The 15380-nt window shown below is 41.4% G+C and overlaps 1 protein-coding gene across 1 annotated transcript in view; it reads right to left on the reverse strand.

The window, feature by feature from the left end:
* Window positions 1–6659: 6659 nt before the first annotated feature.
* The window catches only part of EML6 (EMAP like 6), a 178409-nt gene continuing 169688 nt past the window's right edge, over window positions 6660–15380 (reverse strand). The window contains exons 37-41 of the mRNA XM_069768872.1: window positions 13422–13584; window positions 13134–13237; window positions 12882–13035; window positions 11843–11943; window positions 6660–8958 (exon numbers count right to left, since the gene is read on the reverse strand). Coding sequence (XP_069624973.1) covers window positions 8934–8958; window positions 11843–11943; window positions 12882–13035; window positions 13134–13237; window positions 13422–13584 — 547 coding nt within the window. The 3' untranslated portion in view covers window positions 6660–8933. The remainder of the gene's footprint in view (window positions 8959–11842; window positions 11944–12881; window positions 13036–13133; window positions 13238–13421; window positions 13585–15380) is intronic.

Below are 15380 nucleotides of genomic sequence, written 5' to 3' on the forward strand. Positions count from 1 at the left end.
AAATAATTTTATACATTATACCAATTTACAATATTGTACAAATCTTAGGAATAAAGCCTCTTTATAGATAGTAAAGGAAATTACCAGAACAGCCCCATGGGTGAGATCCAGAGAATATAGCCTCGGTATTATATACCAGCAGTATCTGCTAATGCTATATTTCCGATCAATTGCCGAAAACACACACACATATACGGTATATTTCTATCCATATGTATTGCCATCTCTCTATATAAATATGTATATATAATTTTATCACTCCATAGATACAATCAGTATGGTTTACATTAAGACATAGGCAAGCATGGTGACCGGCATAGACAACGGTTTTTCTACAATTAGCATTTGTACTTATCTGGTCATAGACCTAAACGGAGCCAAGATCATGTATTGTACATTTTTCCTTGACGGTTCATGGTAAATATTGTGTAGGTTAAATAGTATCATCCAAGAAAAATACATGTGGGACAATGGGCCGGGGATAACCCAGAATAGCAACATTTAACAGGGCAAATTGCTTATAACATTTAAAAAAAAAAAAATTTAAAAAATTGAGGGAATGTATTTTTCCAGTTTTCTATTGTGAAAAAATTGCAAAATTTGGCACCAGATATATATTTTGCGTTAATTACTTATGTAAAAGTGGGTGATACTTAAAGAGTGTGATACTTTGGATAGTAAACCTGTGACCCACAAGTTTACTATGACTGGCACCAGAACATTTTCAGAAATCCAACACCAGCTGACAGATTTAATTTTCTGGCACATGGACAGCACAAAAGATGAGCTTCTTAATATATTTATTGCATCTTACTTCACCAAGCTTTTTGCTCAGTGAAAAAACATCAGTCTTGATAAATTCCCCCTACATACATATAACCATCTTTAGGCTGGGCTTAATGTGAGACCTAAAATGCAGATGTTTTTTCGGGCCTAATGAAACCAGCCTAAGGCTATGTTCCCACGTTGAGCTTTTGGTGAAGATTTTGATGCTTCAGGTTTTCTGCACCCATTAAGTAAAATAGGTTACTTGCAGTTTTTTCAAAAACGCATGACGTAAAAAAAAAAATCACCAAAAACTAATTGTGGAAACGCAGCCTAATAGTGGAGGCCATTGTCTTCTACCTCAGAAAGGAGCCTATAAATTCACTCTGAACCACTCTGAAGCTGTATGTACAGACACATCTTGTAAATTACAAGGCTGAATTTTCATATATAGGACCCAACCCCTATAAAGAGAAGCTGTCGGGATGGATTTGTCACCAGAAGTGTAGAACAATCTACAGGCTCTGCGTTTCCTATCTAGTATGAAGATGCACTGGTGGACAGTAATTAATATATTATAGAATTTTTGGTTTGGTGTTTTTTCCCCACAATTTTTGATATGATTATTATTAAAAGGTATGTTTTATTATTAGTCCTATTCGATTAGACAGTGACCCATTTGGGGATGGTAGACAACAGTATACAGGGGAATGAAAAATGTGTAGTAACTCTCAAATAGAAGAAAATATAGGGAAGTAGAGAACATCAGAAGTACATAAACTGCAACGAAACAATAATACTCGCAGTCAAGATGGTAGGGAGTGAACACAAAAGGATAAGATCTCAATATATATGGAAAGGATAACAATGTACCAAAAAAAACGAAATAGAAAATACATGACCAAACAGAGCAATAAAAGAAATCATGGCATGAGCGCATCGGCTCAATAGCATACTGTGCCCAGCTTGTGGAGGAGATAGGGGTAGTAGGTGCTATGTGTGCTGAGATGTATGCGAAAGAACTTGGGGAGAGCGCGCCGATGTACGGAGAAGAGTGAATACCAGTCAGGAAGTGCGTCATAGCTGGTGGCGCGTTACTGTGACCTTGTAGTAACCAGGGAGCGTGCCGGACTGGAAACGCTAAATTTGTAGTATTAGCGGTGCAAGCCAGCTCTAATAGACATGTAGTATTAGAAGTGAATACTCTGTCTACTGGCGGGCCAGCTCTAGTAGATATGTAGTAATAGAAGTGAATAATCTGTCTACTGGCAGGCCAGCTCTACTAGACATGTAGTATTAGGCTATGTTCACACATTGTGGTTTTTACCGCGGAACTGCGGCGATTTTGCAGCTGCGGGTCCGCAGCAGTTTCCATAGCGTTTACAGTAACATGTAAACCCTATGGAAACCGCAAACCGCTGTGCACATGCTGTGGGAAAAACCGCGCGGGAACGCAGCGGTTTACAACCCGCACCATGTCACTTCTTTGTGCAGAATCGCAGCGATTCTGCACCCATAGAAATGCATTGATCCGCTTACTTCCCGCATGGGGCTGTGCCCACCTTGCGGGAAGTAAGCGGATAATGTGCGGGTGGTACCCGGGGGGGAGGAGAGGAGACTCTCCTCCAGACCCCGGGAACCATATTTGAGTAAAAAAAAAAAAAAATAATTAAAATAAAAAATAATGATATACTCACCTCTGAAGTCTCAGCGCTGCACGCGGCCGTCCGGTCTCAGGTTTGCTATGCGACCAGGACCTGCGGTGACGTCGCGGTCACATGACCGTGACGTCACGAAGGTCCTGGTCGCACAGCATCTTTGGAACCGGACCGCCGCCTGCAGCGCCGAGGAGATCGGGACGTCAGAGGGTGAGTATATCATGATTTTATTATTTTTAACATTACTATTGATGCTGCATATTGCTGCATATGCAGAATCAATAGTAGGGGTAAAATCCCGCAGCGGAAACCACAGGACAAACCGCGATAAATCTGCAGGGATAACCGCAGCCGGTTTGCCCTGCAGATTTATCAAATCCGCTGCGGGAAAACCCGCAGGGACAGGATGCAACGTGTGAACATAGCCTTAGAAGTGAATAATCTGTCTACTGGCGGGCCAGCTCTACTAGACATGTAGTATTAGAAGTGAATACACTGTCTACTGGCGGGCCAGCTCTAGTAGACATGTAGTATTAGAGGTGCATACTCTTTCTACCGGCGGGCCAGCTCTACTGGACATGTAGTATTAGAAGTGAATACTCTGTCTACCGGCAGGCCAGCTCTACTAGATATGTAGTATTAGAAGTGAATACACTGTCTACTGGCGGGCCAGCTCTAGTAGACATGTAGTATTAGAAGTGAATACTCTGTCTATTGGCGGGCCAGCTCTAGTAGACATGTAGTATTAGAAGTGAATACTCTGTCTACTGGTGGTCCAGCTCTACTAGACATGTAGTATTAGAAGTGAATACTCTGTCTACTGGTGGGCCAGCTCTAGTAGACATGTAGTATTAGAAGTGAATACTCGGTCTACTGGTGGGCCAGCTCTACTAGACATGTAGTATTAGAAGTGAATACTCTGTCTACTGGTGGTCCAGCTCTACTAGACATGTAGTATTAGAAGTGAATACTCTGTCTACTGGTGGGCCAGCTCTACTAGACATGTAGTATTAGAAGTGAATAATCTGTCTACTGGCGGGCCAGCTCTAGTAGACATGTAGTATTAGAAGTGAATAATCTGTCTACTGGCAGGCCAGCTCTAGTAGACATGTAGTATTAGAGGTGCATACTCTTTCTACCGGCGGGCCAGCTCTAGTAGACATGTAGTATTAGAAGTGAATAATCTGTCTACTGGCGGGCCAGCTCTAGTAGACATGTAGTATTAGAGGTGCATACTCTTTCTACTGGCGGGCTAGCTCTAGTAGGCATGTAGTATTAGAAGTGAATACTCGGTCTACTGGTGGGCCAGCTCTACTAGACATGTAGTATTAGAAGTGAATACTCTGTCTACTGGCAGGCCAGCTCTACTAGACATGTAGTATTAGAGGTGAATACTCGGTCTACTGGTGGGCCAGCTCTACTAGACATGTAGTATTAGAAGTGAATAATCTGTCTACTGGCGGGCCAGCTCTAGTAGACATGTAGTATTAGAAGTGAATAATCTGTCTACTGGCAGGCCAGCTCTAGTAGACATGTAGTATTAGAGGTGCATACTCTTTCTACCGGCGGGCCAGCTCTAGTAGACATGTAGTATTAGAAGTGAATAATCTGTCTACTGGCGGGCCAGCTCTAGTAGACATGTAGTATTAGAGGTGCATACTCTTTCTACTGGCGGGCCAGCTCTAGTAGGCATGTAGTATTAGAAGTGAATACTCTGTCTACTGGCGGGCCAGCTCTAGTAGACATATGGTATTTTCTTGCAGACCAAATATAATTACACTTCAGGACAAATTTTGCCCGAGGGCCGAAGATTGACATCTATGATCTAGATGGTCCTCTGTGGTAGTCTATCTATACCTTTGGAGCTGACTGAGCCCCATGATGTCACAGAACCATGTAAGCATCAGAGGTGCTCAAGATGCTGGGTGCAAAGGTGAAGAATGGGTGCCACAAAGGAGCAGACTGAATGCCGGATCAGGGTGGCGCAAATTGAGTTGCTCACCTTTAATTGCCTGTATTACACTGCAGGTGTAACTAGGGGGTTGGAGGCACATATGCTATGAGTAGAGAAGTCTACCAACAGGCCAGTCTGCCTTGGTTAGGGGCTTGAAAACTGTAAGGCTATGTGCACACAGAGCTTTAACTTTTGAGGCGGTCAAAAACAACTAGTTTTCTACCACCTCATGTAATGCTGCTTCTTTGGGGAGTTTTTGTAGGAGTTTTTAATTTCTTGAAGTGTTTCCCCTGATGCAGTTTTGAAGAATTTTTGTTTTCAAAGCATTTTTTTTATTGGACAGGATCTATTTTGGAGCATTTTCCATTAGAAAAACTATAATATACCGTATACTTTATTTTTTTCAGTCCAAAAATTCTAGCTCTGCTTTTAAGTATACACTCCCTTATTATTATCATAGTGAATTCATAACTATTATAACACCTTACTTCGCCTAAGGATCAATCTGCTCCCAAATATGCCAATAAGCATTTCCTTCTGCCACTCCCATTGACACCCGAGGACCCCATTTACCTGTCCAGCTATGAGATGTAGGGATCTGACTTTGTAATTGTGATGTTTCATGTAACATACAAAGAAAAGATGTTTCTGCACATATGGTCACTGGTGGAGCCAATAACCATATCCTAACCCAGGGGTGGGGAATCTTTTTTCTGCCAAGGGCCATTTGGATATTTATACCATCCTTCGGGGGCCGTACAAACTCCACCCACAAAGTGCATCCTGACTCTGGCACTGGTTTCAGGACGTAATCTTTCATTGCATGCCCTTCAATGTTCAGTGTGAACACTGCGTGCGTGTGCTAATAGAGCAAGAAGAAATTAATGAGCTGGTGGCAATCAAAATACACCTCCCTGCCTAAGAATGCGGTCCCTGTGAATCTGCCCGAGGGCCTGATAAAAGGTCATCGAGGGCCGTAAATGGCCCTGGGGCCTGAGGTTCCCCACCCCTGTCCTAACCCGTGCACTGACATTTCAGGATGAAGCTAAGGCATTGGTCAGACACAGTATATAAACATTATCATAAGTACTTGATATTCTTTGGGGCACATTAATCACGCATTGAACCCTACCTTATGTGCGCACATTGGAAAGGAATGTAAACTGTAAAAATCTACATAGCGTAGTACAAAAGCAAACACCCTATAGCCAAACACCAGACACAACAATGTTTGATGGCCTTATCAAATGCTTCACCACAATAAATCACCTGGTGCAGAGGCTGCAGGAATAACGTCAAAGATATAAAGCGTGATACACTATACAGACCAAAGAGCACAGCTAATAATCACAGAATTTAGCTTTTTCATTTGCTACCATTTAAATAAGTGTAGAACATCCATCTGGGTCATTCTAAAGAGCTCACGAATACGAGGGTGGTCCTGTAATAGGATGTCATCATTGTAACAAGTCAATTCGTGGCATATTTAGGAGAGAAGAAATTTCATGATAAATTATGAGTAGTTTAATTGAAAAGTGGAAGCATCTAGGAACCAATTCAACTCAGCCACGAAGTGGAGACCATGTAAAGTAACAGAGTGGGGTCGCTAAATGCTGGGGAGTCCAAAGTTCCTCGGATTTTAGCATCAAAACAAAAACTATGCCATGGGCTTCATAACACGGGTTTCCATGGCTAAGCAGCTGCTTACAAGCCTTACATCACCAAGCACAAGTGTCAGATATAGTGGTGCTAAGCACCTAGAAATAGTCATAAAAGCTCCTGTAGGTGTACTGTGCGCATGGTCCAATATCTTTCTCCATATAGTGAACACCATTAGTTCATTTTGGTCTAAATTTCATGCCCCTCTGTAGAGGTGGGGGATTACCATGGCACATTTTGTGGCAATAGAACTTTTTTCTACTACTTCTCTGCTGTCACACTTTCTTGTGTTATACACAGTATAAGAGTTTTAGAGTCTTATGCCTAAATGTGTAATTTTTGAAGAGTCCAGAAATTCCCTAAAATTGGTCCTTTGGGAATCAATGTAAACGTAAGGCCTCGTTTATTTGTTTCGACACAATTGCTGTTCAGACTGGCAGAAAGAACACCACTAAGAAGTCCTCTCTGAAAGGCCAATAGTAATTTTCCCGGAAATCAGCACCGGCTGTAGCGGCTATGATGTAGGTTTCTGCAGGCAGTTGTTCCTGATTATTTTTACATCTTTATATATTCTAAAGCCGCCATCAGCTAATACCGAAATGACTGGATACAGTAAAATGAGATTTTTTGAATAATTTTTACAATTTATTGGAAATATTACATTTTTTTGATTAATTGTTAAAATGGAAGTATGAGGTTTGGCAATCTGACGAGTCGTAAATGACTAACTGGTAGGCACATTGAACACAATATTCATGGAATAATGAAGGATACAGAAAATGTTAACATTATTACATTGATGGGTTCATTTTTTCTTCACGGGTACAGTGACCACAGACGGAGACTTTTGTTGGCCGATTACGAGAGTTTCCTCCAGTAAACAGTTTGATATCTATGGAGATAACGATTCTGTTTGTCCAATCCTATTGTTTGATGTCAGGGGTATGGATGTTTGCCAACCTAAAAGAAGACTCAGTACAAAATGACTGGTCCAACCAAGCACAGGAACTGTGCACAATTAGCCTTTCCAAACAGTTCAGAGGAACTTCCCACCTACTTGTTTTCCATCTATCTCCACTTTTCTCTGGATCTTGTAAAGAGAGAGCTGCCAATCAAGGAGGAGAGGGTGGAGGCAGATGGGAAATGCTTAGTTACTTACCGGTAATGGTGTTTTTCAGAGCCCATGACAGCACCACAACAATATAACGGTGCTGTCATGGAAGACCAAATAAATGCTTAGTTACTTACTGGTAATGGTGTTTTTCAGAGCCCATGAGAGCACCACGACAATATAAGGGTGCTGTCATGGAAGACCAAATAAATGCTTAGTTTCTTACCGGTGACGGTGTTTTTTGGAGCCCATGACAGCACCGTTATATTGTCGTGGTGCTGTCATGGGAGACTGAATAAAGCAAGTAGGTTAAAAGGTGCACTGAGCAGTCAGGCGCCACGCCAAAGGTGCACTGAGCACCTATGTTTAGTTTGAATAGTCATTTTCTGCTGACAGACCCAATTTAAGCCTCATTTATTAGGCTACCTGCTTGGTTCAACAGCTATTGTACAAATCCTTGTGATCTAAAGAGCAATTACAACATCAGATGATGAGATGAAATCCTAGAGGTGATTCATGTACAAATATAAATATTCCTAAGGCATCTCATTCCAATCAGAATTGCTATATTTTCCATATTACACACAAGATAAATATTTCACTAGTTAATTCATCATTTTCAAATATATTTAATATAGGGATTGCTATAAATTTAATATATAGAATTATTTATTGATTATTATTTTTAATATGTCCAGTCTTAGCCACCAATCTCGTTCCAAGGATGGATTGCAACGTCCGGACCGGGCGCAGGTCTCCTGACAAGGTAAGGCATATAGGAGGTTGTTGCCTTCGGCTTGGGAGACCTGGGACCGGTCCAGACGTGCGCAGCTACCTTTACAGTCATGGCTTCTACGGGTTATGATGTGATGCTGGAGCGAACAATGATTATAATTTAATATTAGTTTCCTAGTGGAATGTTAAGAGACTATAATTATATACTATGACGTTATATATACCAACTCTTGGCCTTCTTACATTTCACAGTGTAAGACAAACATATAATGGGCACACATCATAGCACTAAGTGTGACTGGCACAGTCTAGGAAACCAGTGGAAGACGAAACTTGGCTACACCGAACAGATCTACATATCCTACTTGTTCACAGTGATCGCTTATGTCATTGTATGGTAGTCATGGACAGATTTACATGGAAAGTCACAAGAACTAAGAAGTAGTGACAGAGCAGTGCTCCACATACAGCCACCGTCACTGAGGATGTCATAGCACCAATGCCACGCACTGCACTGAGCCTGGCCGCCAACAAATAGGTCAAGGCACTTAATGAGTTAAAAAAAATGAATGACCCTAAGCAACTAAAAAGTCCAAGTGCTTTAAACATGGCTTATGTAAAATATAAAATGTAAAAATTAGCAATGATTATTCTCAGATTTCTTTACAAAATGTGCAATTATCATAATCACTAAAGATGCAGCTCTAGTAAATCCGTCAATAAAATAAATTCACATTTTAAATATCGATGGCCTGCGAAGGGGTGTACAGGGATGGAGTCGATGACACCGCTATAAGATCCAAGACACAGTGAAGGGATAAAGTAATCATGTTTGGATGGGGACGTTTCTTAGTAAGCTCAGCCTTCTTGGAAGTAAACTGCTGCATTGTACAAAAGAATTGCTTTACGCCCCTCTGAAATTACGCGTTCCGTCTCTACATCGTTGTCTTTACAGTCCGGTTGACACAAGAAATCCATGCAGCATTTTAGAAGGACGTGCGCAGACGCTGACACCACGCGTTTCAAGTCTGATCCAAGCATTCCTCTGCTCTCAAAGGCATCTCCATACAAACACACTGCAGCAAAAAGGAGAGGCTTCATTAGCGTTGATGAGTTCCAGCAGTTCATAGAGATAGTAAATAACAATAACAAAAACCTACACTGCTATATTGGTATTATATATACATATATATTAGTATTAAGAACGTATGCAGGTAAATCACGCACTGCGCAGTTCACATTTAGATTAATAAGATTCCTTGTAATGCGCGGACATGCTGTGATTTCCAGAATGATAGATGTTCTGGAGGATGCTGAATGGGATAACTCCAACACTTCCCTATGAACTCTTATTTAAAGTTTTATTTGGGGACATCCTTATAAGGCGTAGTCAACTTTTCCAACATAATGATTTCCAAAGTTGTTTGTTCTCTTAACCCCTAATTTTTTCCCTATCTGCTGGGTGCACGCCACTTGTTTTCCTAGATGATCTCCAGTTTTGAGGCGTGGTAACACTACCTCGGAAGTCGCTGTGGGGTTGTCAGGTCCACTGCTAAAAGTCTCAGGTCACGCTATGTGACTGCAGACTTCTGAATCCTTACAGGGCACGCACAACACGATATCAAGATTTTACAGCATTGCTGCTGAGAGCTGACGGTCATGTGACCACAGGTAGGTGATTTGCATACCGGTCACATTCCGACTAGACGTGATGGCCTTGCTCAATTTAGTCGCCATTGAGCATGAACATCTAGTCGGAATGTGGCCAGAAGTAGACAAATCGCCTACTTGCGGTCAGATGACCGTCCGCTCTAGCCAGCGACTATGGACAATCTTGACAGCCCGTAACGCCATTATATAACTACAGTGGCAGCATGTTTCAAACATATGGGCATATTAGACGTGGACACAGGTGCTGTGGTCATCGAGGGATAAGAATTAAATAAATAAAGCTTCATATGTTGCAAGATGGCATTATTATTCTTCTAGTGGGTAGTCAGGGTGTGTTATTACTTCTTAAGGTGGAAGTGAGAGGGCATTAATACTTTATCAGCAACATTGTTACTTTTAAGTGGATACTAAGGAGACATTGTTATTTTAAAGTTGAAGGGGGCATTATTACATTAAGGGGACTCAGGACACTATAACCTTCAAAAGCACATAGGTGGCATCATTACTGCCTAGGGGCAAAAAGGGGGCACCATTACTCTCCAGAATACACACATGGGTACTTATTACTTTAAAGAGAGCACAGAGGAGGCATTATTTCCATGGGGCTCATAGGGGTAAGTATTACTCAAAAGAAGGCACTAAAAAGACCACCATTACTTTTGGGAAAAACTGAGATCACTTATTGGGTGGGGCACAAATGTCAGATTTACTATTAAGGAAATAAAAACTGGCACCTAGGGGTACTACCCATCCAGCACTATTCAGAGGGGATTATTTTGTAGCACTTGTGTGGGAGTAGTTATAGTAATGACACAATTGTTGAAGTATTGGGGTCATTTGCCCAAACAGCAGATTTAGTGATGGGACAGAAAAAGGCACAGAAATGGGGATAGCAGTAGGGTATCTTCATTGGGAAAAGGTAGAACCATAGCTGTAAATGTGAAAAGAGTTAAAGGGACACTGTCACCTGAATTTGGAGGGAATAATCTTCAGCCATGGAGGCGGGGTTTTCGGGTGTTTGATTCACCCTTTCCTTACCCGCTGGCTGCATGCTGGCTGCAATATTGGATTGAAGTTCATTCTCTGTCCTCCATAGTACATGCCTGCACCCGAAAACCCCGCCCCTATGGCTGAAGATTGTTCCCTCCAAATTCAGGTGACAGAGTCCCTTTAAAGGTTATATGCAGCAAACGTTGCAGACTCCAATCGTGACTGGAAGAAGTCATCATGGCGGTCTGGGCCAGATGGGAAAAGTGAATGATCCACATAGAAAGAACATTTTTTTTATTTATTTAGTAACAGTTTGGTGTAATTGCAGCTAAAATGTAGCAGTATTATAGGTATTTCTGGTCTTTGTACAGCGTGCTTTGTTCAGTATTCAGTAGGGCAATTATGACTTATTCAGTAAGTGATGGTCATGGTATATTGGTATTATTTGGGGCTAGTATATTGTTCTACTGGCAATAATGGTTGTTGTGGTTTTATTTGCATAAAATAATGTAGGTAATATTTAGTCCTGGTATACCAGCAAAATGTTATATGATACATGTATAGATATTATCTGCTAATCATATATGTCTATCATTTTATTTTAAGTGGTGGAGGAACACGAATATGCGGAGATATATTCTTTGGGACTCTGATCTTATAAGACCCTAGAATCTTCCCTTACGTAGGTAGTAGGTAACATACAAGAAAGGTGATTACCAACATCACTGATAAGATACAAAAATAATTAGCCCAATATCTACACCTAAAAGTGTGCAGCTACCACTGGCTGTAGAAAATGCAGGACACACAACATATGATCTCTATGGCTACAATATGCATTTTTCTCTATGTTTTAAAGGGAATCTGTCAAGTTGGAAATGGTATCTGATCTTCAGACAGGATGGGTTTTTTTGTGTGAAAACTTTCAATAATTCTTGCATTTTATTCATTGGAATCACCGATGTTGGAGTTTGCATGCATGAGTCCAGTGGGAGGTCCTACCCAGTGATTGACAGTCTTCTCTGTATGATTGAGCATGCAGAGATAGCTGTCAATCACTAGTAGGACCGCCCACTGGACTCATTCATACAAACACCAGGGATTTCAATAAATAAAATAGAAATTATACTGAATCTCTACCAATAAACCTAAATATCATTCTGATCTGCTTCTCCTCCTGATACGGTGCCATCTATAGATCACACTGAATGTACAAGCCAGGTTCCTTTTAATCAAATTAAATTGTATATTTGTTAGACAGAATATTTCAGGTATTCTTTTTTATAGTTTTGATGTTACCTGCAGTCATCTCCACCAGTGCTTACGACATACTTGTCATCGTGCGAAAAACGTACATTAGTCACATGTGCTGAATGACCAAAGTAACGTTTGTGTTTGGCCTAAAACAAAACAGAAGGTTATGAGCAGTATAAAATGTAGTAACGTCTGCATGGTGAGTAACATCCATTTATCGGCATAGATGGCTTATTAATTTGTACACTATGTGAGGCGAATGGAATCTTTTATAAAGATGTAACATTACATAGGCTCTGTCGCTGGATTAGATGTGTTTCATCTTTGCTCTTATTTTATTCCCACTTCTCCCCTGAATATTCCAGTTTTGTGTTTTGTTTTTAATTCGCCATATGGTTCCAGATTATGGACCTTTATACTTAGTGCTAATTTTGATTACTTGACAACGGGGTGTGGCTCTCAGGGTAATTATGCAGAGCTGCCTGAAACCCCTATAGAAAAGTGTGAGCCACACCTCCTTGGAAAAGACCAGAATAATTACTACTAAATAAAAAAGGCCCATATATGTAGAAATGTATGCTGGATTTAAAAAAATAAATAAAAATAACTAAATAAATGGAATAATAATAAAAACAACAACAAAAACTAAACACTCAGGGGAGCGGCAGGAATAAATCAATAGCATTTTTAACCTGTTTCCAGGTCTTCTTCCAAAGGGTTTTCCAGTTTGACATAAAAAAAAATAATGATATCAATGATAACAACTTCCTCATCTACTTTGTGTTTCAAATCCTCCCTTCACCCAACATATTTGCTTGCTGTCAGGGAATGATAGGCGAGCGCTGCGCTCGCTGCTCTTTGACCCTCCCATATGAATGAATGGAGCGGCAGAGCAGATGGTCGACCACCGCTCCATTCAGAAGAGCCCCGGTTCTCAGGATCAGTTGGACTCACAGCGATTGGGAAGTTGGAATAAGGGATAACTTTGAAACTTGAGAATAGCCCTTGAAAGTATTTTTATGATACAGAAAAAAAAATACAATTTCTCATCAGTACAGTCACACTGTGCTACTTTTACACTTACAAATTTTTCAGTGCAAGGAAAGTCAAAAAGTTTAACCAGGCCGAAATCATCTCCCGTCACAACGTTAAGTCCAGCGTGTGACACACAGGCACAGTTCACGTCAGCTTTATCCGCGTTTCGTGGCCAGATCCCGATCACTTCATCTCCCAGGATGCTGATAAATACACATGATGTGACCGTTATAGATAACACATCTTATACCATTGTTGTATCTCTACTATGAGATTATCATAAAAGATCACATATTATCACCTAGTCCACGTAGCCCAGGTAATCTTCTCTACCAGGGCACCATCTATTATTTGCTTTCCAGATGGCACTTCGTGTACTTGTCGTCTATAAGCACCGGTTGCTACCTACAACAGAGAACACATGAAATACTAATCCTTCTTTCATAAAAGAACCACCACCTTTATGTATGCAGCAGATTTCACTGTCCTAACGTCACCCCCAGGGATCAGGTACATGAAGTCTAGTGTCCCACGTTGCCCACCTATATTACACTAGCCAAACAATCCAGCCGAGTGGTCGGACTTGTACCTGAATGTGTTTACTATCGGCAGAAAAGTCCATTTGTATAACAAAACTGGGGATGTCTTTGCAGTAACCAATCCTGTTCAGTGAAGACCCTTGAGTGATATCATAAAAATCCACTGTGTTCTCTGCCGAGCCGACAGCCAGGTATTTGTTATCAGGACTGATCCTATGAAAAATGGACCATATTATTATAATTAGGTGAGTGCAATAATGCCCTTATTCAAGGGAGAAAATAACTACAGTGACACAGTTTTTTTTGTAGATCTATAATATAATCCCATGTGCCGAGTCTGAGCACTTCATCGGATCCATTGTAATCATATTTACATTACTGTTTGCATCAGTTTTAGTGAAAATAGGTGTGAATATAAATGAACAGATTTACAGGTACAGGTATTTATGTAAGCCCGACTCCGCAGCCTTTACCGGTCACAGCTCTGTAGATCTGGTGGCGGCTGTGCCCGGTATTACAGCTCAGACTCCGCTATGATTAAGTGACCGGGACTGAGCAGTAATGCCAGGAACCTCTGCTCTGAACAGTACGGAGCTGGACCTGGTAGAACGTGGCTATGACAGGGATGTTGAAATCACTCCACGATTAAGATACCCCCATATATATTAGATTGTTGATCCAACCTGCCACAATTGACAGGCTCCAAAAAAGTCTATGCAATGTTTGTCCAGTTCATTCTGAAAGTCCTTCAGACTTTAAAACGTATCCGTCATTTTAATCAACATTACACATGAAAATAAGCTTCTTGGTAATCTATCTTGTCAGAGAAATCTGCTTCTTTCTCTGCCAGAATTGATCAGTCATTATGAAAATTCTCAATTCTGAGGTAAAATCTGTATTCAGTGCAGACACTTTCCCCATTACTGAGAGGAGATGGCAGCTGGTGCTGATGATATTCTATGGGGAGAAGGAGCTCGGCCTCTAGCTCCTCTTCCTCTGTACAATCTCATCAGCACCAGCCGCCATCTCTTAGTAATGGGAAAAGTATCTGCACTGAATACAGGAAAGATTTTACCTCAGAATTGAGAATTTTGATAATGACTTATCAGTTCTGGCAAAGAAAAGCAGATTTCTCTGATAAGATGTATTACAAAAATGCTTATCTTCTCCACCATTACAGAAGATCAACTCTCCACTCTATTCTCAAGATTGCATCTCACCACCTGTGCACTTGACCCGCTCCCATCCCACCTCATCCCAAACCTCACCACAGTCTTCATCCCAACCCTAACCCATCTCTTCAACCTATCACTAACAACTGGTGTTTTACCCTCAAGCTTTAAACATGCCTCCATCACACCTATCCTCAAAAAGCCCTCTCTTGACCCATCCTCTGTATCTAGCTATCGCCCTATATCACTTCTCCATTATGCCTCCAAACTACTGGAACAACACGTCCATCTTGAACTGTCCTCCCATCTCTCTTCTTGCTCCCTCTTTGACCGCTCTCAATCTGGCTTCCGGTCACACCACTCCACTGAAACTGCCCTAACTAAAGTTACCAATGACCTCTTAACCGCCAAGAGCAAGCGACACTACTCTGTCCTCCTCCTCCTCGACCTGTCGGCTGCCTTTGACACAGTGGATCATTCCCTATTATTACAGACCCTCTCATCCCATGGCATCACAGACTTGGCCCTATCCTGGATCTCGTCATACCTAACTGACCGAACATTCACTGTCTCCCACTCACACACCACCTCCTCACCTCGCCCCCTATCTGTCGGAGTCCCACAAGGTCCAGTCCTTGGACCCCTGCTCTTCTCCATTTACACCTTTGGCCTGGGACAGCTCATAGAATCTCATGGCTTTCAGTATCACCTCTATGCTGACGACACACAGATCTACATCTCTGGACCAGATATTACCTCCCTACTAACCAGAATCCCTCAATGTCTGCCCACTATTTCATCCTTCTTCTCCGCTACATTTCTGAAACTTAACATAGA

The sequence above is a fragment of the Ranitomeya imitator genome, chromosome 5 (assembly GCF_032444005.1).
Source record: "Ranitomeya imitator isolate aRanImi1 chromosome 5, aRanImi1.pri, whole genome shotgun sequence".
In the NCBI taxonomy this organism is placed as follows: domain Eukaryota; kingdom Metazoa; phylum Chordata; class Amphibia; order Anura; family Dendrobatidae; genus Ranitomeya; species Ranitomeya imitator.